This window comes from Betta splendens, chromosome 10 (assembly GCF_900634795.4).
Source record: "Betta splendens chromosome 10, fBetSpl5.4, whole genome shotgun sequence".
Taxonomy (NCBI): Eukaryota; Metazoa; Chordata; class Actinopteri; order Anabantiformes; family Osphronemidae; genus Betta; species Betta splendens.
The window spans coordinates 11,384,066-11,411,089 of NC_040890.2; the positions used below are offsets into that span (position 1 = coordinate 11,384,066).

The window sequence follows — 27,024 nt, forward strand, 5'->3', positions numbered from 1 at the left end:
TGTTACAGTACAGATTCCGTGAGGCCTCAGTAAAGATAGACTCTGCCCCTTTTAAAGAGCTCACTTTTCACATGGAGCACAAAGACTCTCATCGTCTAGGAATTATGCTGTATCGTTTCAGCATCAGCGTGCTTATCTGAAATATTATCTCCAGATAATTGTTTGTTTTTTAAATTGAAACCATTCGTTAAGGCTAATCTGAAATAAAAACCGCCAAAGAGACAAAGGATAATTTGAAAGAATGACGTCTTGTTCGCATCTCCTGCTTCTATCGCTACTTTTTTGCTTCAGTGGACGGATTGCAGCCCAGATAAAATACTCGATACCTGAGGAAGTTAAAGTGGGAACTGTTGTAGGAAATGTTGCCAAGGACTTGGGTCTGGATGTCAGCACGTTGATGAACAGGCGATTTCGGCTTGTGTCCGGAGCCCAGGACGCTCTTTTCGAGGTAAACACGAACAATGGGGTTTTGCACGTTCAAAAGAATCTCGATCGAGAAAAAATGTGCGATGGAAGCGGAGCCTGTTTAATAGATCTGAAATTTGTTCTTGAGAATCCGCTCGAAATCCACTATGTCACAGTGGAAATTACGGACACTAACGACCATGTACCGAGTTTTATCGAGAAAGAAAAGATAATCGAAATAGCGGAAACCACACTACCAGGAGCACGATTTCAGCTACCAGGCGCGCGTGATCCAGATCTTGGAATAAATTCGGTTCAGCGCTACAAACTCAATCAAAACGATAATTTTAATCTTGAGATTCGAGATAGAGGAGAGGATAAAATCCCTTTTTTAGTGCTGCAGAGGACGCTGGACAGAGAACACAAATCAAACCACAGCTTGGTTTTAACCGCTATAGACGGAGGGACACCGGCGCATTCAGCTCATCTGAACATTACAATTAAGGTTCTTGATATTAATGATAACAGACCCGCATTTTCCAAAGAGGTTTACTCTGCGATATTAGAAGAGAACGCTCCGCTAGGCACGACTGTAATAAAGGTCCACGCAACTGATCTTGACGAGGGCATAAATGGAGAGGTGGAGTACGCTTTTGGAGGCGACATCAATTCCGCTGTGTTAAGACTGTTTAGTTTGGACAGAAATGTGGGTGAAATTCGCGTCAACGGACAAATTGATTATGAGACCACTGATGTTTTCAAGTTAGACATCCAAGCTTCAGATAAAGGCCAGCCACCGATGACAACTGACTGTAGGGTCATAATAAAAATCCAAGATGTCAATGACAATAAACCAGAGATCGAGGTGACGTCGTTATCAACTATGGTCCCAGAGGATTCAAAGCAGGGGACGGTGATTTCTCTTATTAGCGTTACAGACATTGATGCAGGGCTGAATGGGAAAGTCATATGCAGTCTAACAGGAAACTTGCCATTTGAATTAAAGCCGTCGTTTAAAGAAAACATGTATTCATTGGTGATAAAGGGAGCACTAGATAGAGAAACTGTGTCCCATTATGACATCACAATAACAGCTACAGACTGTGGTGATCCGTCTCTGTCCACTTTAAAGTCTCTAAGTATCGAAATAGCAGATGTGAATGATAATGTCCCGATGTTTTCAAACACCCCTCTGCAGCTTTATTTGACAGAAAACAATGTTCCAGGCGCATCAATATTCTCTGTTAGTGCATTTGATGAAGACTTAAACGACAACGCTGCGGTGTCCTATCGTATAATTAGAGGAGAGGGTGGTCATAATGATATGGCCACTTTTCTTAATATTAACTTAGAAAATGGACAGATATCAGCACTGAAAAGTTTTGACTTTGAGACTCTGAAGACGTTCCAGTTCCAAGTCGTGGCCTCAGACTCTGGAACTCCGTCACTGAGCAGCAACGTCACAGTGAACGTGTTCATCCTGGATCAGAACGACAACGCTCCAGTCATCCTGTATCCAGTCAGCTCCAACGGTTCTGCTGAAGGTGTGGAGGAGATTCCCCGCAATGTGAACGCAGGACACTTGGTGACTAAAGTCAGAGCCTATGACGCTGATATAGGATATAACGGCTGGTTACTGTTCTCACTGCAGCAGGTCACTGACCACAGTCTCTTTGGCTTGGACCGCTACACAGGACAGATCAGAACACTGCGCTCATTCACAGAGACAGACGAGGCTGAGCATAAACTGCTCATACTGGTCAAAGACAATGGCAACGTCTCACTCTCAGCAACAGCTACTGTGCTGGTGAAACTGGTGGAGCCCAAAGAGGCTTTTGCAGCTTCTGATGTCAAAAGTTCAGCAAAACACGATGAGGAGAATAATGTGACTTTCTACCTGATGATAACTTTGGGCTCAGTTTCAGCACTGTTCCTCATCAGCATCATTGTGCTGATTGCAATGCAGTGCTCAAAGTCCACAGACTATACTTCTAAATATCTGCAGGAGCCTAATTATGACGGGACACTGTGTCACAGCATCCAGTACAGATCTGGAGACAAGCGCTACATGTTAGTTGGACCCAGGATGAGTGTAGGATCTACTATAGTCCCAGGAAGCCACGCAAACACGCTGGTGCTTCCTGACAGGAGGAAAACGTCTGAAGAGGTAAGAATGTTTTGACAGTAGTTTTTTGTACACGTGTTGGGGACATTAAGGGTCATATATGTTTTACTTGCAAAGGTTGACAACACGTTTAGCTTTTCAGAGTATTGTTAACACCTATTGTTAATTTGACATGTCAAACTGGTCACTGAATTGTAGTAACAAGAATCTTGGATTAAATCCAGTTCCAGGAATCAAGTGAACTACCTGGTGGTGTGTAAAAGAGGTGAACAATGGTCTGAGCATTTACCTCTGACTGATATTGGTTGTGTTGATCTTAATCAAGTAATTTGGTTGTGCTTTGTTAAACCCAACATTTTAAAGCTCTTGGTTGAGTGAGGTCCGTGCTTCTGTATCTATAGTTTATTAATAGAAAACAGTGAAATATTTTCTATCATTCTGACAATTTATGTAATAATTATGGTGATATGAAAAACCTATTTTGTTTTTGTTGTTATAAAATATAATGAACGGTCAACGCCACCTGTGTTTTTAGGCTCACCTAGAGTAATCTCGTGTATAGCCACCCTATATTGAAGAAAGGAAATCACAAGGAAACAAAGAAATGAACGATGTAATAAACAGGAGAGTGGAAAAAATAAGTACACGTTTGCTTTTTTAATTTACTTTTAATGCAACTGCAGTAGACGAGGATGAGTGTGTCTGTTGTCCTCTGGGTGTCACTACTACATCTAGAAACCGTTGACGAATGTGTTCCTCCCCTCGTAAAGCTTTTGTTCCCTACCGAACGTTGAACGCAGGCGCCTCCGTTCGTGGACGATTTCAGTTCAATAAACGGGCAACGCTTTGCAGCGAGGAAGTAGAGGATCGTCACGAAGGCTTCTCTTTGCATGTGTGTCGGGGGAGAACGATGGGGATCGAAGGAAAAACTGGAAAGCAGCGCTGCTCCCGGTTCGGCTGTGCTTTGGCTCTGTTAATGGTGCTTTTTGGGAACCAGGCGTTTGCTCAGCTGAGATACTCTGTTCCGGAGGAGGTTAAAGAGGGAACGACTGTGGGAAATGTTGCAAAGGATCTTGGACTGGACATCAGCTCTTTGACTGATCGACGATTTCGTGTTGTGTCCGGAACTAAGGATTCTATCTTTGGAGTAAACCAGCAAAATGGGGCATTGTACGTCAACGATCGTATAGACCGAGAGGAGCTCTGTCAGGGCAGTGGCGCATGTGTGATGGAGTTAAAGATTCTGGTTGAAAACCCGCTGGAAATACACTATGTGGTTGTAGAAGTCACAGATGTGAACGACCACTCTCCCAGTTTTCCAAAAAAAGAGCAGATGTTTGAAATAGCAGAGCAAACCTTGCCAGGAAAACGATTTCAGCTGCACACTGCTCGTGATCCCGACGCTGGAGTAAACTCCATTCGTACATACATGATAACGTCAAACGAATATTTTGAAGTAAACATCCGTCAGACCGAAGTGGACAAAATACCGTTCTTAGTGCTGAAAAAGTCGTTAGACAGGGAACAAAAGAACAAACACACGCTGCAGGTCACAGCAGTTGACGGAGGCAAACCTCAAAGGTCTGACACACTGAACGTCTCCATCGTTGTTCTTGATAGTAATGACAACCGCCCGATATTTAGTCAAGAAATTTACCAAATTTACGTAAAAGAAAATGTTCCAATTAACAGTTTAATACTTCAGATGAATGCGACTGACTCTGATGAAGGAACGAATGGACAAATTGAATACAGCTTTGGAAAAACGCTGGGGCAAAAAGTCTATGATAAATTTGAAGTAGACAAATTAACAGGGGAGATCAGAGTGAAAGGTGAATTGGACTTTGAGGAAAACGATGTCTATGAACTGGACGTTGAAGCGTCAGATAAAGGGACACCTCCACTGACGGGTGAGTGTAGAGTGATCATTAAGATAAAAGATGTCAATGATAATCCTCCAGAAATAGAAGTAACGTCACTGTCAAATACGGTGCCGGAGGATTCGAAGCCTGGGACAGTTGTTTCACTGGTCAGTGTGAAGGACAAAGACTCTGGTGTGAATGGAAAAATCATTTCACACATAATCAGTGACGTACCGTTTGAATTAAAGCCATCCTATAAAGAGAACACGTATTCTGTTGTTACTAAAGGCTTTTTGGATCGAGAGGAGGTGTCACATTATGAAATAACAATAAAAGCGACTGACTGTGGAGAACCTCCTTTATTTACGGTGAAAACTCTGACGATTCATGTGTCAGACATAAATGACAACAGTCCACGGTTTGAACAAACAAGTCTAGAGTTCTATATTTTGGAAAATAATGTTGCTGGAGGGGTAATATTTTCTGTGAGTGCAACAGACAAAGACTTGAATAGTAACGCTGTGATTTCTTACCATATAATTAGAGAAGGGAATCAGAATGACGTAATGTCGTTCCTTAATGTTAATTCAGAAAATGGACAAATAACAGCGCTAAAAAGTTTTGACTTTGAGACTCTGAAGACGTTCCAGTTCCAAGTCGTGGCCTCAGACTCTGGAACTCCGTCACTGAGCAGCAACGTCACAGTGAACGTGTTCATCCTGGATCAGAACGACAACGCTCCAGTCATCCTGTATCCAGTCAGCTCCAACGGTTCTGCTGAAGGTGTGGAGGAGATTCCCCGCAATGTGAACGCAGGACACTTGGTGACTAAAGTCAGAGCCTATGACGCTGATATAGGATATAACGGCTGGTTACTGTTCTCACTGCAGCAGGTCACTGACCACAGTCTCTTTGGCTTGGACCGCTACACAGGACAGATCAGAACACTGCGCTCATTCACAGAGACAGACGAGGCTGAGCATAAACTGCTCATACTGGTCAAAGACAATGGCAACGTCTCACTCTCAGCAACAGCTACTGTGCTGGTGAAACTGGTGGAGCCCAAAGAGGCTTTTGCAGCTTCTGATGTCAAAAGTTCAGCAAAACACGATGATGAGAATAATGTGACTTTCTACCTGATGATAACTTTGGGCTCAGTTTCAGCACTTTTCCTCATCAGCATCATTGTGCTGATTGCAATGCAGTGCTCAAAGTCCACAGACTATACTTCTAAATATCTGCAGGAGCCTAATTATGACGGGACACTGTGTCACAGCATCCAGTACAGATCTGGAGACAAGCGCTACATGTTAGTTGGACCCAGGATGAGTGTAGGATCTACTATAGTCCCAGGAAGCCACGCAAACACGCTGGTGCTTCCTGACAGGAGACTTACGTCTGAGGAGGTAAGGCAAATTTGTAGAGATTACGCTTCTGTTTTGGATTATATATATGGATTGTTATATAATTTTTTGTATTTTTCTTTAGTTAAGTGTTCAAGACAAGTATGTCTTGAAGTTTTGGTCACAGTTGGTTCAGTTATTCAGAGTTACCGACTAAAACATAAAACCTGCTGGGGTTGTTTCTCGTGTTGTGACGCTGTCCATGGTACTGAAGCTGTTTGTGGTCTTGCGTTTTTCGAGTGTTAAATATACACTAGGATAATGTATTTAGTAGCATTGCATGTTTAGTAACTATAATACCAACGAGAGTTGTGCATTGCCCAATGCCAGTGTCTTTTCCCTCATTTCTTGTTCATTCCGATTCCACCCTAACCATTCTTCCTTATTTGCTAATATTCAGCATATTCTACCAGATTTCATTTACTAAATAATTAGGTTTCCCTTATTGTATGTGGGTTTTTGTTTTGCCTCTCTATCTATTTTGTTTCTTTAAACTCGTCGCTGTCCAAGGTTCTGCCTCAACAGAATGGTTTCCGCCTCCATACAAATTAGAAAAGTGAAACTCCTAAACAATCCAAAAATTTAAAAATATCTTATAATCGAGTTGATGCATTGTGAGATGTTATTTTTGGGAGCATGTCTTTAAAAACAATAGTTTCTGTAGTCATCTGTACCTCGCAATATTTTCCTCTGGGTGTCACTATGAAATGGGAATGGCGTGGATTACGTTGTCCCTCCCCTTGTTAGGCTTTTGTTTCCTACAGTACAAACGGAGAAAAGAAGGCATTTGGCTCATGCACAGCAGGGCTTTATAGGCTGCAAATATATCATGCTTAGATTGTTTTAAATCGGCCTTTGTAGCATTAATAGTATTCTTGGTGTATATGCGTCCTTGGATAACGATGGGGACCAGTAGAACAGTTTGGACGACGCACTGCTGCTGGTTCGGTTTTTATTTCGCTTTCTCGATGTTTCTCGGAAAACATGTTTTTGCTCAGATCCGATACTCGATCCCCGAAGAGGCTAAAGTAGGAACGCTTGTTGGAAATGTGGCTAAGGATCTCGGGCTTGACATCTCTTCTTTGGCTGATCGACGTTTCCGTGTGGTGTCTGGAACTAAGGAGACATTTTTTGAGGTAAACCAGGGCAATGGAGCCCTGTACATCCATAAGAATATTGACCGAGAAGAGCTCTGCCAGGGCAGCAGTGCGTGTTTAATGGAGCTTAATATTATTGTTGAAAGTCCACTTGAAATGCACCATATAGTCGTAGAAATTACTGACGTCAACGATCATTCTCCTTCATTTCCCGAAAATGATCAGATGTTTGAAATAGCGGAGCACACTTTACCAGGAAAACGATTTCAACTGCACACTGCTCGTGATCCCGATGCCGGAGTGAATTCCATTCGTACATACACGCTGGTGTTAAATGAATATTTTGAGATAGATATCCGTCAAAGCGACGAGGATAAAATACCATTTTTAGTCCTCAAGAAATCGTTAGACAGAGAGAAACAAACCAGCCACATGCTGTTGGTTACAGCGGTTGATGGAGGGAAACCACAAAGGTCCGACACATTAAACGTTTCCATTATTGTTCTTGATATTAATGATAACCGTCCTATTTTTAATCAAGATATTTACCAAATATCAGTACATGAAAATGTTAAAATTGGCACGTCCATATTTATAATAAACGCAACAGACCCAGATGAGGGCACCAATGGGGAAATTGAATACAGCCTCGGTAAAACACTTAAGAAAAAAGTATATGATCTTTTTGAATTGGACAAAAGAACTGGAGAAATAAGAGTAAAGGGAGAAATTGACTTTGAGGAGAACGACATTTATAAACTAGATGTTGAGGCATCCGATAAAGGAACACCTCCACTTACAGGTGAGTGTAGACTCATCATAAAAGTAATAGACGTCAATGACAACCCACCGGAAATTGAAGTAACATCACTGTCAAATACGGTGCCAGAAGACTCGAAGCCTGGAACCGTAATTTCACTTATTAGCGTAAAAGATAAAGATTCTGGAATTAATGGAAAAATAATTTCGAGTATAAAGTCAGACGTGCCATTTGAATTAAAGCCTTCCTATAAAGAAAATATCTATTCGGTTGTCACCAAGGACTATTTAGATCGAGAAGTGATGTCCCATTATGAAATGACAATAAAAGCGACTGACTGTGGTGAACCTCCATTAATGACCTATAGGACGCTTAATATTCAAATATCAGACGTAAATGACAACAGTCCTCGATTTTCACAAAATCCATTACAGTTTTATCTGGTAGAGAATAACGATGCTGGAGCGTCAATATTCTCTATAAGCGCAACAGATAAAGACATTAACGACAATGCTGTAATTTCTTACCACTTCATTAAAGATGGGAATCAGAATAACGTAATGTCTTTTCTCAATATAAACCCCAATAACGGACAAATAACGGCGCTAAAAAGTTTTGACTTTGAGACTCTGAAGACGTTCCAGTTCCAAGTCGTGGCCTCAGACTCTGGAACTCCGTCACTGAGCAGCAACGTCACAGTGAACGTGTTCATCCTGGATCAGAACGACAACGCTCCAGTCATCCTGTATCCAGTCAGCTCCAACGGTTCTGCTGAAGGTGTGGAGGAGATTCCCCGCAATGTGAACGCAGGACACTTGGTGACTAAAGTCAGAGCCTATGACGCTGATATAGGATATAACGGCTGGTTACTGTTCTCACTGCAGCAGGTCACTGACCACAGTCTCTTTGGCTTGGACCGCTACACAGGACAGATCAGAACACTGCGCTCATTCACAGAGACAGACGAGGCTGAGCATAAACTGCTCATACTGGTCAAAGACAATGGCAACGTCTCACTCTCAGCAACAGCTACTGTGCTGGTGAAACTGGTGGAGCCCAAAGAGGCGTTTGCAGCTTCTGATGTCAAAAGTTCAGCAAAACACGACGAGGAGAATAATGTGACTTTCTACCTGATGATAACTTTGGGCTCAGTTTCAGCACTTTTCCTCATCAGCATCATTGTGCTGATTGCAATGCAGTGCTCAAAGTCCACAGACTATACTTCTAAATATCTGCAGGAGCCTAATTATGACGGGACACTGTGTCACAGCATCCAGTACAGATCTGGAGACAAGCGCTACATGTTAGTTGGACCCAGGATGAGTGTAGGATCTACTATAGTCCCAGGAAGCCACGCAAACACTCTGGTGCTTCCTGACAGGAGGAAGACATCTGGAGAGGTAAGAAACATGTGGTGATATAAGTCAAGTAAAGTGCATTTGTAACATCTTGACACATGCTTTGGTGAAACATGCATGTCTTTTGAAACTGCGAGAGATTCTTTCTATTAAGGGATCTTGTAGTTGTTGACAGGTTAGATATATGCAAAATTAAGTGGTGGCAGTAACATGAGAGATAAACTTGTGTACAGTAGATTGGTTTTGGTGATTTACCATTTTTGATCAATGTGCAGCAATTATTATCTCATTGTTTCAGGCTTTTACCAACACAAGACATCTATTTTTTTAAGTAATTACCTTGAGCAAAGAAATGGCAGACTTATTTTCTCAAAAAAGTCATAGTTCACATCCCCGTTTTAATCTGAAAAACATTCAAAATGGCATTCTTGCTAGGAGCTGAAGCAATTCATCGCATGGTGTCACTACACAACAAGAAATACACGCACCACAGTGTATGAGTACGACTATAGGTCTGTGGGATTGTCTCTGAAGCGTTTGGGAGGACTCGTCATTGTCCTTCGACTGGTTGTGGTTTGTCCGTACAAACAGAGCGCAATGCAGGCATTTTGTTCTTCAAATACTGGATATAACTAGTACCTAACTCTGCATTCGTTAGACTTATTCATGAATCAAACCATGGATTTAACCGGACACAGCGGGCGTCTACGAAGGAAATGTGTCGCCTTCGTTTTGGCTTTCGTAGTGATTTTTACAACGGCAATGGGCCAAATAAGATATTCTATATCCGAAGAGATCAAAGAAGGGACTGCGGTTGGAAACATAGCAAAGGATCTGGGAATTGATGCAAATATATTAAAGACGAGGGGATTTCGCATTGTTTCGAGCTCCACCGAGCCCCTCTTCCAGGTACACCAGAACGACGGGATGCTATATGTAAGCCGTAACATTGACCGAGAGGAAATATGCCAGCGAACCAGTGTGTGTTTGATAAACCTCAAAACAGTGCTAGAAAACCCACTAGAGGTCCACTATGTGGCAGTGGAAGTGCTAGATGTGAACGACCATTCCCCCTCGTTCCCTGAGAACAACAAAAGGCTGGAGATTTCGGAATCAGCGTCGGCAGGAACGAGGTTCCAGTTGCACGCTGCCATCGACCCTGACGGTGGGGTGAATTCTATTCAACAGTATAAACTCAGCGGAAACAATAATTTTCGACTAGAAGTGAAAGATCGCGGGAAAGATGGTAAAGTTCCTATTTTACAACTGCAAAACCCATTAGACAGAGAACAGTCTAGCAGCCACAGGCTCGTGCTCACAGCCTTGGATGGAGGCAAACCTCCAAAATCGGGCACTATGGAAATATTGATAGATGTTCTGGACGTGAATGACAACGCTCCGGTTTTTACAAAAGACGTCTATTCTGTAGACATAAACGAAGACGCACCTATTGGCACAACAGTCGTGCGAGTGAATGCCACAGATGTGGACGAAGGATCAAATGGAGACGTCACTTATTCCTTCGGTAATGTTAATAAACAGGTGCGTGGGTTGTTTGATGTTGACTCGAGAACAGGTGAAATATTTGTGAAAGGACGTTTGGACTATGAAGTGGATGACAGTTATGAAATAGATATTCAAGCGTCTGACAGCGGCGCTCTTCCGCTTAGAACGGACAAAAGCGTCACTGTGAACATAAAAGACATAAATGACAACGCGCCTGTAATAGAAATAACGTCGCTATCCAACACAATTTCTGAAGATTCCAGACCAGGAACCACGGTAGCACTTCTCAGTATTACAGATTTGGACTCTGGGGTGAACGGAAAAGTTATGAGCTTTGTGAAAAGCGACGTCCCCTTGACGCTAACGCCTTCAATACAAGACAACATGTACGCTGTGGTGACAAAGACGCAGCTTGACAGGGAAACCACGTCTATTCACGAAGTTACGGTAATTGCGAAAGATGCAGGTGAACCAGCCTTGACGTCTGAGAAAACGTTTAGAGTGGTTGTATCCGATGTAAACGACAACAGCCCTCAGTTTTTATTTAGCCAGTATAATTTTTATGTCAGTGAAAATAACGTTCCTGGAGTGCCTTTATTTTCTATAACTGGCTCTGACCGCGATGAGGGAGATAATGCTCTAATTACTTATCACATTTTAAGAGATCGACGCGAAGAGAGTAAAGTCGTTTCATTTCTCAATATTAACCCTGAAAACGGAGACGTCGTGGCGCTGAAAGGTTTTGACTTTGAGACCCTGAAGACGTTCCAGTTCCAAGTCGTGGCCTCAGACTCTGGAACTCCGTCACTGAGCAGCAACGTCACAGTGAACGTGTTCATCCTGGATCAGAACGACAACGCTCCAGTCATCCTGTATCCAGTCAGCTCCAACGGTTCTGCTGAAGGTGTGGAGGAGATTCCCCGCAATGTGAACGCAGGACACTTGGTGACTAAAGTCAGAGCCTATGACGCTGATATAGGATATAACGGCTGGTTACTGTTCTCACTGCAGCAGGTCACTGACCACAGTCTCTTTGGCTTGGACCGCTACACAGGACAGATCAGAACACTGCGCTCATTCACAGAGACAGACGAGGCTGAGCATAAACTGCTCATACTGGTCAAAGACAATGGCAACGTCTCACTCTCAGCAACAGCTACTGTGCTGGTGAAACTGGTGGAGCCCAAAGAGGCTTTTGCAGCTTCTGATGTCAAAAGTTCAGCAAAACACGACGAGGAGAATAATGTGACTTTCTACCTGATGATAACTTTGGGCTCAGTTTCAGCACTTTTCCTCATCAGCATCATTGTGCTGATTGCAATGCAGTGCTCAAAGTCCACAGACTATACTTCTAAATATGTGCAGGAGCCTAATTATGACGGGACACTGTGTCACAGCATCCAGTACAGATCTGGAGACAAGCGCTACATGTTAGTTGGACCCAGGATGAGTATAGGATCTACTATAGTCCCAGGAAGCCACGCAAACACTCTGGTGCTTCCTGACAGGAGGAAAACGTCTGAAGAGGTAAGACGTTTAAAATCCACTGCTTTGTTTACAAATCCATATCGCTGAATATGATGGTTCCTCCTGAGACCTATCAGACCTAATTCTTAAATCAGAACCATTTATCTTAGAGTTTACCCCACAGACATTAATGGTGTACAGTCCACTACCTATTTAGTCATCATGATAGTATCGGAATCCATGTATTGTCTCCATTTCTCGAAAGTGATATTTCTTCGTCCATCTTTTATAAAACATTTCAAGTTGACATTATAAGGTCATTTTATTATTGTGAAAACATTTGAGAAACTAATGTCTAAGACATAGCTGGCATTAGTGCAAAATGCTGCTGATGTTAGAACATAATTTTTGTTGTGCTTGTAAAATTGTATTGGATCTGATGATCCTATGCTGGAACTGATAGAGGTTTCACATTTCTTTGGATTAGACCATTGCGCATATCTGCAATGGAACTCCTCTCTCACGTGTCCTATATTCTGTCTGAAAAACTGCAATAATAAAGCATATGACAAAATAGGGTAAACAAATTATTAAATTGTTTCTACAGCAGTCAGTAAATTGTGACTATTCGTGATTTGCGTATTTCATGAGTAGATTTGTAACAAATGAACACTAAACAATGTTGTCCTCCTGGTGTCACTATAACATAAACCAGATCCTACAGGATGACGACCCTCCCCTATCAAAGCTTTTGTTTGGTGCCTCACAGTAACGCATACGTTGCATGTACTGGACACGGCTTAGATCGTGTGGTGGAAAGACATAAAAATCGAAGGCTCTGCGCGAGAGGCTGGATTTGTAAATGATGGAAAAGAAAGGAGGATCAAGGGACTTTAGGTTCATCGTTTATTTTGTCTTAGTAGCACTGCACGGACAGCAGGCTTTGGCGGAATTGAGATACTCTATTCCTGAGGAGGTAAAAGAAGGAACTGTTGTTGGAAATGTGGCCAGAGATCTTGGTCTGGACAAAACCTCGATTGTCGATCGAGGGTTCCGCGTCGTATCTGGATCTAAGGACGATTTTTTCGAGGTAAATCCTGACAGTGGTGCTTTATTTGTTCATAGGAAAATCGACCGAGAGGAGCTTTGTCAGGGAAATGGTGCATGCTTGATGGAGCTTAAAATGCTGGTTGAAAACCCACTGGAAATGCACCACGTCGTTATAGAAATTACGGATGTAAACGACCATTTTCCCAGTTTTTCTGAAAAGCAACAAATAATTGAAATAGGAGAACTAACATCTCCGGGAACGCGATTTCCTCTACACGCAGCACGTGATCCCGATGCTGGAGTTAACTCCATCCGCTCATACACGTTAACGTCAAATGAACACTTTGAAATAGAAATTACTCAAAACGAAGAAGAGAAAACGCCGTTTTTGGTGCTGAAAAAATCGTTAGATAGAGAACAAAAAAACAAGCACTCGTTAATTGTCACAGCGGTCGATGGAGGTAAACCTCAGAGAACAGGGACCCTGAATGTTTCCATTATTGTTCTTGACAGTAATGATAATCGTCCAGTGTTTAGTCACGAGACTTATCAAATTGAAATTTATGAAAACGTCCCAGTTGGCACTACTGTTTTAAAGGTGAACGCTGTAGATCCAGATGAAGGAACTAATGGAGAAATTGAGTACAGTCTGAGCAAAACACTAGGACGCAAAGTGTACGATATATTTGAACTCGATAGAGTGACTGGACAGATTACAGTTAAAGGACCTGTGGATTTTGAAGAATCGCAGATTTATAGATTCGATGTAGATGGATCCGACAAAGGAACACCACCATTAACAGGAAGGTGTAGCGTTATTTTAAAAATTAAAGACGTCAATGATAATCCACCAGAAGTAGAAGTCACATCACTGTCAAATACAGTGCCCGAAAATGCAAAGCCTGGAACCGTCATCTCTTTACTCAGCGTGACAGACAGAGATTCTGGTGCTAACGGGAAAATCATCTCACAAATAACTGATCAAGTTCCTTTTGAACTGAAGCCCTCTTATAAAGAAAACATATACTCTGTTGTTACAAAGGAATTTTTAGATCGAGAAAAGATGTCACAATACGAAATAACGATAAAAGCTACAGACTGTGGTGAACCTCCTTTATTCACGGTTAAAACATTAGCCATTCAATTATCAGACGTAAATGACAACAGCCCACAATTCAACCAAAACCCACTTGAGTTTTACCTGGTGGAAAATAATATAGCTGGAGCATCTATATTTGCTGTAACAGCGTGGGACAATGACATCAATGAGAATGCTGGGATATCTTATCATATTGGTAGAGGAGGGACAGAAAATGACGCGACATCTATGATAAGTATTAACCCAGACAATGGACAAGTATCAGCTCTGAAAAAGTTTGACTTTGAGACTCTGAAGACGTTCCAGTTCCAAGTCGTGGCCTCAGACTCTGGAACTCCGTCACTGAGCAGCAACGTCACAGTGAACGTGTTCATCCTGGATCAGAACGACAACGCTCCAGTCATCCTGTATCCAGTCAGCTCCAACGGTTCTGCTGAAGGTGTGGAAGAGATTCCCCGCAATGTGAACGCAGGACACTTGGTGACTAAAGTCAGAGCCTATGACGCTGATATAGGATATAACGGCTGGTTACTGTTCTCACTGCAGCAGGTCACTGACCACAGTCTCTTTGGCTTGGACCGCTACACAGGACAGATCAGAACACTGCGCTCATTCACAGAGACAGACGAGGCTGAGCATAAACTGCTCATACTGGTCAAAGACAATGGCAACGTCTCACTCTCAGCAACAGCTACTGTGCTGGTGAAACTGGTGGAGCCCAAAGAGGCGTTTGCAGCTTCTGATGTCAAAAGTTCAGCAAAACACGACGAGGAGAATAATGTGACTTTCTACCTGATGATAACTTTGGGCTCAGTTTCAGCACTTTTCCTCATCAGCATCATTGTGCTGATTGCAATGCAGTGCTCCAAGTCCACAGACTATACTTCTAAATATCTGCAGGAGCCTAATTATGACGGGACACTGTGTCACAGCATCCAGTACAGATCTGGAGACAAGCGCTACATGTTAGTTGGACCCAGGATGAGTGTAGGATCTACTATAGTCCCAGGAAGCCACGCAAACACGCTGGTGCTTCCTGACAGGAGGAGAGCATCTGTAGAGGTAAGATGTTTAAAATCCACTGCTTTGTTTACAAAGTCATATCGCTGAATATGGTGGTTCCTCCACAGACCCATCAGACCTAATTCATATTATCAGAACCATTTATCTTGGCGTTTACACCACAGACATTAGTGCTGTACAGTCCACAGCGTATTTAGTTATCATTACACTGTCGGAATCCATGTTTTGTCTCCATTTCTTGAAACTGATATACTTATCTTTTCTTTATCCATCTTTTATAAAAGCCACTGGGCACATTTCAAGTTGACATAGTAAGGTAATTTTCTATTGTGAAAACATTTCAGAAACTAATGGCAAAGACATAGCTGGCTTTAGTGAAAAATATTGCTGATGTTAGAACATGATTGTTTTTGGTGCTTATAAAATTTCTGGTGATCCTATGGAAATGATGGAAGTTTCACAGTTCTTTGGATTAGAACATTGTCTACAGTGGAACTCCTCCCAAACGTGTCCTATATTCTGTCAAAAACAATTGCAATATTACAGTATATAATAAATCAAGGTGATGAAACATTAAATTGTTTCTACAGCAGTCAGTAAATTGTGACTATTCGTGATTTGCGTATTTCATGAGTAGATTTGTAACAAATGAACACTAAACAATGTTGTCCTCCTGGTGTCACTATAACATAAACCAGATCCTACAGGATGACGACCCTCCCCTATCAAAGCTTTTGTTTGGTGCCTCACAGTAACGCATACGTTGCATGTACTGGACACGGCTTAGATCGTGTGGTGGAAAGACATAAAAATCGAAGGCTCTGCGCGAGAGGCTGGATTTGTCAATGATGGAAAAGAAAGGAGGATCAAGGGACTTTAGGTTCATCGTTTATTTTGTCTTAGTAGCACTGCACGGACAGCAGGCTTTGGCGGAATTGAGATACTCTATTCCTGAGGAGGTAAAAGAAGGAACTGTTGTTGGAAATGTGGCCAGAGATCTTGGTCTGGACAAAACCTCGATTGTCGATCGAGGGTTCCGCGTCGTATCTGGATCTAAGGACGATTTTTTCGAGGTAAATCCTGACAGTGGTGCTTTATTTGTTCATAGGAAAATCGACCGAGAGGAGCTTTGTCAGGGAAATGGTGCATGCTTGATGGAGCTTAAAATGCTGGTTGAAAACCCACTGGAAATGCACCACGTCGTTATAGAAATTACGGATGTAAACGACCACTTCCCCAGTTTTTCTGAAAAGCAACAAATATTTAAAATAGGCGAACAAACATCTCCTGGAACGCGATTCCAACTGCACGCAGCACGTGATCCCGATGCTGGCGTTAACACCATCCGCTCATACACGTTAACGTCAAATGAACACTTTGAAATAGAAATCAGCGAGAGTGATGACGACAAAATTCCATTTTTGGTGCTGAAAAAGTCTCTAGATCGAGAACAGAAAATGAAACACTTCTTAATTGTCACAGCGGTTGATGGAGGTAAACCTCAAAGAACAGGGACCCTGAATGTTTCCATTATTGTTCTTGACAGTAATGATAATCGCCCTGTGTTTAGTCACGAGACTTATCAAATCGAAATTCATGAAGACGTCCCAGTTGGCACCACTGTTTTAAAGGTGAATGCTGTAGATCCAGATGAAGGAACTAATGGAGAAATTGAGTACAGTCTGATCAAAACACTAGGACGCAAGGTTTACGATATATTCGACCTGAATACGTTAAGTGGACAGATTACAGTTAAAGAACCTTTGGATTTTGAGGAATTGCAGGTTTATAAATTTGATGTAGAAGGGTCTGACAAAGGAACACCACCATTAACAGGAAGGTGTAGAGTTATAATAAAAATTAAAGACGTCAATGATAATCCACCAGAAATAGAAGTCACATCACTGTCAAATACAGTGCCCGAAAATGCAAAGCCTGGAACCGTCATCTCTTTACTCAGCGTGACAGACAGAGATTCTGGTGCTAACGGGAAAATCATCTCACAAATAACTGATCAAGTTCCTTTTGAACTGAAGCCCTCTTATAAAGAAAACATATACTCTGTTGTTACAAAGGAATTTTTAGATCGAGAAAAGATGTCACAATACGAAATAACGATAAAAGCTACAGACTGTGGTGAACCTCCTTTATTCACGGTTAAAACATTAGCGATTCAAATATCAGACGTAAATGACAATAGCCCACAATTCAACAAAAATCCATTAGAGTTTTACCTGGTGGAAAATAATATAGCTGGAGCTTCAATGTTCTCCGTTACAGCGACAGACAATGATATCAGTGAAAATGCAGTCATTTCTTATAATATTGGAAAAGTAGGTGTTGGAAATGATATTACTGCCTTTTTAAACATCAACTCGGATAATGGACAAATATCAGCTCTGAAAAGTTTTGACTTTGAGACCCTGAAGACGTTCCAGTTCCAAGTCGTGGCCTCAGACTCTGGAACTCCGTCACTGAGCAGCAACGTCACAGTGAACGTGTTCATCCTGGATCAGAACGACAACGCTCCAGTCATCCTGTATCCAGTCAGCTCCAACGGTTCTGCTGAAGGTGTGGAGGAGATTCCCCGCAATGTGAACGCAGGACACTTGGTGACTAAAGTCAGAGCCTATGACGCTGATATAGGATATAACGGCTGGTTACTGTTCTCACTGCAGCAGGTCACTGACCACAGTCTCTTTGGCTTGGACCGCTACACAGGACAGATCAGAACACTGCGCTCATTCACAGAGACAGACGAGGCTGAGCATAAACTGCTCATACTGGTCAAAGACAATGGCAACGTCTCACTCTCAGCAACAGCTACTGTGCTGGTGAAACTGGTGGAGCCCAAAGAGGCTTTTGCAGCTTCTGATGTCAAAAGTTCAGCAAAACACGACGAGGAGAATAATGTGACTTTCTACCTGATGATAACTTTGGGCTCAGTTTCAGCACTTTTCCTCATCAGCATCATTGTGCTGATTGCAATGCAGTGCTCAAAGTCCACAGACTATACTTCTAAATATCTGCAGGAGCCTAATTATGACGGGACACTGTGTCACAGCATCCAGTACAGATCTGGAGACAAGCGCTACATGTTAGTTGGACCCAGGATGAGTGTAGGATCTACTATAGTCCCAGGAAGCCACGCAAACACTCTGGTGCTTCCTGACAGGAGGAAAACGTCTGAAGAGGTAAGAAACTGTAGCATTTGTGCATTTGTTCAAATGTTTGCGGTATTATTGCTGGTTCCTTCTATGGTATTTGAGTGATTTCAACCATGATGGTCTTGTGGTGGGACGATGTTTACGTATTAGTTGCTTACTTGTGCCCATGATCATTCTTACTTTTTTCTTTCTTGTTTTTTTTTTTCTATTTAAGCCTATCATACTGTGTAGTTGCCGCTGTCCAGCGTACTAAAATGCGTTGGTTTTACTTCTTTCACATAATAATGGCACACTTTTTAAACTTTTGTCTCGTCCTAAATATTCCAACTTACGTTTGAACTACTTAGAACTAATCAAACAAGTGTTTATCCTGAGGACGATAGAACTATGGTTTATAGGCAACAATATGGGTTAAACAACGGTTACTGTCGTGCTTTTTGCGAACAATTTGTCTTTTCGGTGACTTCGGTCCGCTCATCTCATGTCCTCTTGGTGTCAGTGCAACATAAAAGGATAAGGACTAAGTCCCACCCATGAAAAAAAATCTTTTGTTTGGTACCCAGTAGAGGATAGACTTCATTTAAGGTTGTACGTCGAAACAGACGCTGTCGTGTTTTTTTAACCATGATACTGTAACCCGGGCGAGGATACTGTAGGAACAATCTGCTGGAGAGCCAGGCTGCTCTGTATATGTGTCATCGGAACACAATGGCGAGCAAAAGACGTTGCCCATCAAGTGGATACTGCTGGGTTTTTTTCCATTTACTGCTGATTTACGACAAACAGGCTTTGGCTGAAGTGAGATACTCTATCCCAGAGGAGGTAAAAGAAGGAACGATTGTTGGAAATGTTGCAAAGGATCTTGGTGTAGATAAAAGCTCGTTGGTTGATCGCCGGTTTCGTGTTGTATCTGGATCAAAAGACGCTCTTTTCGAGGTAAACCCGGACAACGGTGCCTTAAACGTCAGAAAGAAAATCGACCGAGAGGAGCTTTGTCAAGGAAGCGGCCCGTGCCTAATAGAACTCAAAATCCTCGTTGAAAACCCCCTCGAGGTGCACTATGTGATTGTAGAAGTTACGGATGTCAACGATCACTCCCCGAAATTCGCTGAAAACGAGCAGACATTTGAAATAGCAGAGCATTCTTCGCCTGGCGCTCGATTCCAACTGCACGCGGCTCGTGATCCTGACGCTGGAATAAACTCAATTCGCTCCTATATCTTAACACCAAATGACCACTTTGAAATAGAAATTAGCCAGAGTGATGAAGATAAAATACCATTTTTGGTGCTGAAAAAATCGTTAGATAGAGAACAAAAAAACAAGCACTCGTTAATTGTCACAGCGGTCGATGGAGGTAAACCTCAGAGAACAGGGACCCTGAATGTTTCTATTATTGTTCTTGACAGTAATGATAATCGTCCAGTTTTTAGTCAGGAGACGTATCAAATTGATATATATGAAAACGTATCCGTTGGCACGACTGTTTTAAACGTCAATGCTGTAGATCCAGATGAAGGAACTAATGGAGAAATTGAGTACAGTCTGAGCAAAACACTAGGACGCAAAGTGTACGATATATTTGAACTCGATAGAGTGACTGGACAGATTAAACTGAAAGGAGCTGTGGATTTTGAGGAATTTGAAATTTTTAAATTAGAAGTCGAAGCATCTGACAAAGGAACGCCTCCTTTAACCAGCAGGTGCAGAGTAATAGTAAAGATTAAAGATGTTAATGATAATCCACCAGAAATTGAAGTTACCTCACTGTCAAATATTGTGTCTGAAAATGCAAAACCTGGAACAGTTATTTCACTCATAAGTGTAACAGACAAAGACTCTGGAGTAAATGGTAAGATCATATTGCAGATAATCAATGATGTCCCTTTTGAATTAAAGCCATCCTATAAAGAGAACACATATTCAATTGTAACAAAGCAGTTACTGGATCGAGAGCAGGTGACAAATTATGAAATCACAATAAAAGCTACAGACTGTGGTGAACCTCCTTTATTCACTTTTAAAACGTTTGCAATTCAAATAGCAGATGTTAATGACAACAGTCCACAATTCAACCAAAACCCACTTGAGTTTTACCTGGTGGAAAATAATATAGCTGGAGCATCTATATTTGCTGTAACAGCGTGGGACAATGACATTAATGAGAATGCTGGGATATCTTATCATATTGGTAGAGGAGGAACAGAAAATGACGTGACATCTATGCTAAGTATTAACTCAGACAATGGACAAGTAGCAGCTCTGAAGAGTTTTGACTTTGAGACCCTGAAGACATTCCAGTTCCAAGTCGTGGCCTCAGACTCTGGAACTCCGTCACTGAGCAGCAACGTCACAGTGAACGTGTTCATCCTGGATCAGAACGACAACGCTCCAGTCATCCTGTATCCAGTCAGCTCCAACGGTTCTGCTGAAGGTGTGGAGGAGATTCCCCGCAATGTGAACGCAGGACACTTGGTGACTAAAGTCAGAGCCTATGACGCTGATATAGGATATAACGGCTGGTTACTGTTCTCACTGCAGCAGGTCACTGACCACAGTCTCTTTGGCTTGGACCGCTACACAGGACAGATCAGAACACTGCGCTCATTCACAGAGACAGACGAGGCTGAGCATAAACTGCTCATACTGGTCAAAGACAATGGCAACGTCTCACTCTCAGCAACAGCTACTGTGCTGGTGAAACTGGTGGAGCCCAAAGAGGCGTTTGCAGCTTCTGATGTCAAAGGTTCGGCAAAACTCGATGAGGAGAATAATGTGACTTTCTACCTGATGATCACTTTGGGCTCAGTTTCAGCACTTTTCCTCATCAGCATCATTGTGCTGATTGCAATGCAGTGCTCAAAGTCCACAGACTATACTTCTAAATATCTGCAGGAGCCTAATTATGACGGGACACTGTGTCACAGCATCCAGTACAGATCTGGAGACAAGCGCTACATGTTAGTTGGACCCAGGATGAGTGTAGGATCTACTATAGTCCCAGGAAGCCACGCAAACACTCTGGTGCTTCCTGATAGGAGAACAGCAGCTGGGGAGGTGAGTGAATAACAATATTTTTATGTGTTATGGCTTGGTCAGAGTTCTGATACGTTTTATGGCTAAATTGTTGCTATTCGAGCGAACTATCAAGTCTTGGGCAAATGTATGTCTGATGGTGTCGCTGTCCATGGTGCTGTTACCAAATGTAGTGCAGTTTCAGTATATTAGCTATAAATTTAAACAACGGTAGTTGCTCCAATAATAAACAGATCCCTTGCAGTGTTTTAAGTGTGTAACATGTGAAGTTACATGCACTAACTGTAAAATGGTCACTTGGTGTCAGTATCCTAGCATAGAGATGTTTTGTGAAACACATGGGCCCTCCCCTTTGTGGGATGGGTTTTCCTATTTCAGTATTGTATTCACCCTGAACAGAAGCACCTACTCTGCGCTTGTGTTTTTGACAACACACTGGAGCTTACATTCTACTTCATTGTTGCATGTTTTTGATTCTACCAAACTGCAGTTTAAATGAGTCATCGGGAATCATTTTGATTTGTTAAATATGAAGCAGCGCGACATTGGACTATCGGGAGCACAATGGCGGTGGATCGCGTTCATTGTCTTGTTAATTCTTCTGTGGAGCAGAGCCTCGGCTCAGATCAGATACTCCATCCCCGAGGAAGTTAAGGAAGGGACTGTTGTCGGGAACCTAGCGAAGGATTTGGGATTAGAGAAGAACACGCTGAAGGAGAGAGGATGTCGTATAGTGGAAGATTCAACAGAGTCGTTTTTCCACATAAATCCGAACGATGGAATATTGTATGTCGAACGAATAATTGACCGAGAGCAGGTTTGTGATCGCAGCAGCGTTTGCTTGATCAATCTAAAAACGGTGCTTGAAAACCCCCTTGAAATTCATTATGTTACGGTGGAGGTGCTGGACGTGAATGACCACTCTCCTAGCTTCACACTTAGGGACTCACGTCTCGACATCTCCGAGTCAGCTTTACCGGGTTTGCGCCTCCAGTTGCAGGCTGCGCACGACGCGGATGTGGGCCAGTTTTCCATCCAGGAGTATAAGCTTAGTCCTAATGATCATTTTCGATTGGAAGTGAAGGACCGAGGGAAAGACGGGAAAATCCCAGTATTAGTGCTACTAAAGACGCTGGACAGGGAAACAAAGAAGAGCCATAAGTTGCTTGTTACAGCTATTGATGGAGGGAAACCAAGTAATTCTGGGACTGCTGAAATTAACGTTACAGTCTTAGATATTAACGACAATATGCCAGTTTTCACCGAAGATAATTATTCTGTACGTTTGGAAGAAAATGCTCCAGTTGGAACAACCGTTATGAGGGTCAACGCCACCGATTTAGATGAAGGTTCTAATGGTGAAGTTAGCTATTCATTAGGGAATAATGTTAACAGCAGATTACGTGAACTGTTTCGCGTTGATGAAAGTACTGGTGACATCATCGTTCAGGGTTCGATAGATTTCGAGTTGCAGGAAAGCTTTGAAATTGATATACAGGCTTCTGATAAAGGTTCTGCTCCATTGAGGACAGACAAAAGTGTGTTGGTGAATATTGTTGATTTAAATGATAATGCCCCTCTCATAGAAGTTACATCGTTTTCCAAAGCAATAACAGAGGATGCGAGACTGGGAACCACTGTGGCTTTAATTAGTGTTATTGATAAAGATTCTGGGCTTAACGGAAAAGTCATTTGCTCGTTTATTCAAGATGTTCCTTTCGCACTGTCGCCTTCAACGCGAGATAACATGTATTCTATAGTCACGAAGTCACCACTGGATAGAGAGAAGCGCTCCACATATGACGTTACAATTGTGGCAAAGGACGCAGGCGTACCGTCGTTGTCTTCTGAAAAAAGCATTAGTATAATTGTATCAGACGTGAATGACAACAGGCCCGAGTTTTCAGCGAATCCGTACACGTTTTACGTCACTGAAAACAACTCGCCAGGTGCGTCAGTGTTCTCTGTGACAGCATCAGACCACGACGAAGGGGACAACGCTAGAATTGTGTACCACGTTTTAAGAGACGGAAAAGACAGCAACAAACTACATTCACTGAATCTGAATATTAACTCAGAGAACGGACAAATATCCGCGTTGAAGAGTTTCGACTTTGAGACTTTGAAGACGTTCCAGTTCCAAGTCGTGGCCTCAGACTCTGGAACTCCGTCACTGAGCAGCAACGTCACAGTGAACGTGTTCATCCTGGATCAGAACGACAACGCTCCAGTCATCCTGTATCCAGTCAGCTCCAACGGTTCTGCTGAAGGTGTGGAGGAGATTCCCCGCAATGTGAACGCAGGACACTTGGTGACTAAAGTCAGAGCCTATGACGCTGATATAGGATATAACGGCTGGTTACTGTTCTCACTGCAGCAGGTCACTGACCACAGTCTCTTTGGCTTGGACCGCTACACAGGACAGATCAGAACACTGCGCTCATTCACAGAGACAGACGAGGCTGAGCATAAACTGCTCATACTGGTCAAAGACAATGGCAACGTCTCACTCTCAGCAACAGCTACTGTGCTGGTGAAACTGGTGGAGCCCAAAGAGGCGTTTGCAGCTTCTGATGTCAAAAGTTCGGCAAAACTCGATGAGGAGAATAATGTGACTTTCTACCTGATGATAACTTTGGGCTCAGTTTCAGCACTGTTCCTCATCAGCATCATTGTGCTGATTGCAATGCAGTGCTCAAAGTCCACAGACTATACTTCTAAATATCTGCAGGAGCCTAATTATGACGGGACACTGTGTCACAGCATCCAGTACAGATCTGGAGACAAGCGCTACATGTTAGTTGGACCCAGGATGAGTGTAGGATCTACTATAGGCAGCAATGCTAATACTCTAGTTCTCCCGGACAGGCGCACAGCATCTGGAGAGGTAAGTCTGTATTTACATTTCCCGTATTCCGTAATTTAAGGAACATGTTTATTACTGCACCGAGGGTTTTGCTGTACACAATCAAGAAAATTAAAACAATAATTTGGCTTAAACTATTAAAACATCGTATTTTTTAATACTTAGTGTTTATAAATTTCTATCGATGACTTGCTTTATCGCACACTTTCACAAGGTGGCAGTACCTTATCAGTATAACGTCTACTACCGCCTCAGCGCAGAATAGAAATTATTACGCCCCTTCTACCGTCAGCATTTGCTCAGACATCGTTTAGCAACGGACTTGGAATAATCGCGCGGTGGTTGTTTGTTTGTTTTGGTGAAATCCTTTCAAAGACATTAGCACTGGCAGTATCTTTTGCTTTGTTGGACAAAACAAATTTGACACAATGACGGACGCATTTGGACTCGTACACCAGGCGCTAACTGTGAAACAAAGAGGACGGGATTCATGGCGACAGGGACCACTATGGCTCGCCGGCTTGGTTTTGCTTCTATTTCTTTCAGCGGCCTCGGCACAGCTCAGATACTCTATTCCCGAGGAGCTTAAAGAGGGGAGTGTTGTCGGGAATATAGCTAAAGATCTGGGAATTGACCTGGATGTCATGAAGAAGAGGGGCTTTCGAATTATGCCCGGCTCGACTGAAACACTTTTCAAGGTAAACGTGAATGACGGTCTCCTTTGTACCAACACCAAAATAGACCGCGAGGAAGTATGTAAGGAGAGCACTCAGTGCGTAATCAACCTTAAAACGGTTCTGGAAAACCCCCTAGAAATACACTATGTCAGTGTGGAGATAACGGATTTAAACGACCACTCTCCCACATTTCCCGAAAAAACACAGAGGCTTGAGATTTCAGAGTCCGCTTTACCAGGGGCTAAATATCAGTTACAAAATGCTCACGACCCGGATGGTGGCACTAACTCCGTCCAACAATATAAAATCAGTCAAAACGACCATTTTCGTTTAGAGATCAAAGATCGTGGACGAGATGGAAAAACTCCCATATTACAATTGCAGAGACCGTTAGACCGAGAGTCCAGACGTGGTCATAGGTTGGTGTTGACTGCTGTAGATGGCGGAACACCACCAAAAACAGGCACTGTAGAAATCCTCATAGATGTTTTAGATGTGAATGACAACATGCCGGTATTCGCTAAAGAAACGTACTCAACTGTGCTGCCAGAGAACGCTCCAATTGGCACCACGGTCATACAAGTGAATGCAACGGATCTGGACGACGGCTCCAACGGGGAGGTGGTTTATTCGTTTGGTAAAGCTGTAAAAGACAAGATACGTGACCTGTTTGATATCGACTCTGTGACAGGGGAAATAGTTGTGAAAGGTCGTGTAGACTTTGAAGAACACGACAGCTATGACATCGACGTACAAGCCTCTGATAAAGGAACAATTCCATTCAGAACGGATAAAAGCGTTATTATTAAAATCGGGGACAGGAACGATAATGCTCCTGAAATAGAGGTAGCATCACTGTCAAGTGCTGTGTCCGAGGACGCCCGACCAGGCACCACCGTGGCGCTTATCAGCATTACTGATTTAGACTCGGGAATAAATGGCAAAATAATCAGCTATGTGGCAGAAGACAGTCCGTTCACATTAACTCCATCAATACAGGATAATATGTTTGCTGTGGTCACCAAATCACAGCTTGACAGAGAGCAACAATTGAGATATAATATTACAATTATAGCTAAAGATGCAGGTGAACCAGCCCTGACGTCTGAAAAGGCTATAAGTGTATTTGTGTCAGATACTAATGATAACAGCCCCGAGTTTTTGGAAAGTCCTTACACTTTCTACATCACTGAAAACAACCCCTCAGGAGCCTCTATGTTTTCTGTAAAAGCATCTGACAGAGACGAAGGAGACAATGCGCACATTTCTTATCGTATTCAAAGGAATGCATTGTATGAAGATAAAGTGACAGCATTTCTCAATATTAACCCTGAAAACGGAGACGTTGTGGCCCTGAAAAGTTTTGACTTCGAGACCCTGAAGACGTTCCAGTTCCAAGTCGTGGCCTCAGACTCTGGAACTCCGTCACTGAGCAGCAACGTCACAGTGAACGTGTTCATCCTGGACCAGAACGACAACGCTCCAGTCATCCTGTATCCAGTCAGCTCCAACGGTTCTGCTGAAGGTGTGGAGGAGATTCCCCGCAATGTGAACGCAGGACACTTGGTGACTAAAGTCAGAGCCTATGACGCTGATATAGGATATAACGGCTGGTTACTGTTCTCACTGCAGCAGGTCACTGACCACAGTCTCTTTGGCTTGGACCGCTACACAGGACAGATCAGAACACTGCGCTCATTCACAGAGACAGACGAGGCTGAGCATAAACTGCTCATACTGGTCAAAGACAATGGCAACGTCTCACTCTCAGCAACAGCTACTGTGCTGGTGAAACTGGTGGAGCCCAAAGAGGCGTTTGCAGCTTCTGATGTCAAAAGTTCAGCAAAACACGACGAGGAGAATAATGTGACTTTCTACCTGATGATAACTTTGGGCTCAGTTTCAGCACTTTTCCTCATCAGCATCATTGTGCTGATTGCAATGCAGTGCTCAAAGTCCACAGACTATACTTCTAAATATCTGCAGGAGCCTAATTATGACGGGACACTGTGTCACAGCATCCAGTACAGATCTGGAGACAAGCGCTACATGTTAGTTGGACCCAGGATGAGTGTAGGATCTACTATAGTCCCAGGAAGCCAGGCAAACACGCTCGTGCTTCC

The 27,024-nt window shown here is 42.8% G+C and overlaps 4 protein-coding genes across 11 annotated transcripts in view; all 4 read left to right on the forward strand.

Moving 5' to 3' along the window:
- LOC114864332 (protocadherin alpha-C2-like) overlaps positions 1 to 27,024 on the forward strand; it is a 148,399-nt gene that overhangs the window by 15,417 nt on the left and 105,958 nt on the right. Inside the window, exon 1 of one of the 8 annotated variants that reach the window (XM_029165140.3) lies at positions 3,349 to 5,798. The exons of 3 other annotated variants lie outside the window; for them this stretch is intronic. In XM_029165140.3, the coding sequence (XP_029020973.1) occupies positions 3,441 to 5,798 (2,358 nt within the window). In that variant the 5' untranslated portion in view covers positions 3,349 to 3,440. Of the gene's footprint in view, positions 1 to 3,348; positions 5,799 to 6,577; positions 9,053 to 18,901; positions 21,380 to 21,726; positions 24,246 to 27,024 lie in introns of those variants that run through there. 4 more of the 8 variants (XM_055512226.1, XM_029165163.3, XM_029165164.3 and 1 more) reach the window with 4 other exon arrangements.
- LOC114864932 (protocadherin alpha-8-like) lies at positions 79 to 2,602 on the forward strand. Its single transcript, XM_029165948.3, has one exon. The coding sequence runs from the start codon at positions 242 to 244 to the stop codon at positions 2,585 to 2,587; it is 2,346 nt and encodes a 781-aa protein (XP_029021781.1). The 5' UTR covers positions 79 to 241; the 3' UTR covers positions 2,588 to 2,602.
- On the forward strand, positions 9,570 to 12,149 carry LOC114864363 (protocadherin beta-15-like). Its single transcript, XM_029165198.3, has one exon. It carries the CDS (start codon positions 9,677 to 9,679, stop codon positions 12,089 to 12,091), a length of 2,415 nt encoding a protein of 804 aa, XP_029021031.1. The 5' UTR covers positions 9,570 to 9,676; the 3' UTR covers positions 12,092 to 12,149.
- LOC114864368 (protocadherin alpha-8-like) lies at positions 12,752 to 15,257 on the forward strand. The gene has a single exon (XM_029165202.3). The coding sequence runs from the start codon at positions 12,846 to 12,848 to the stop codon at positions 15,240 to 15,242; it is 2,397 nt and encodes a 798-aa protein (XP_029021035.3). The 5' UTR covers positions 12,752 to 12,845; the 3' UTR covers positions 15,243 to 15,257.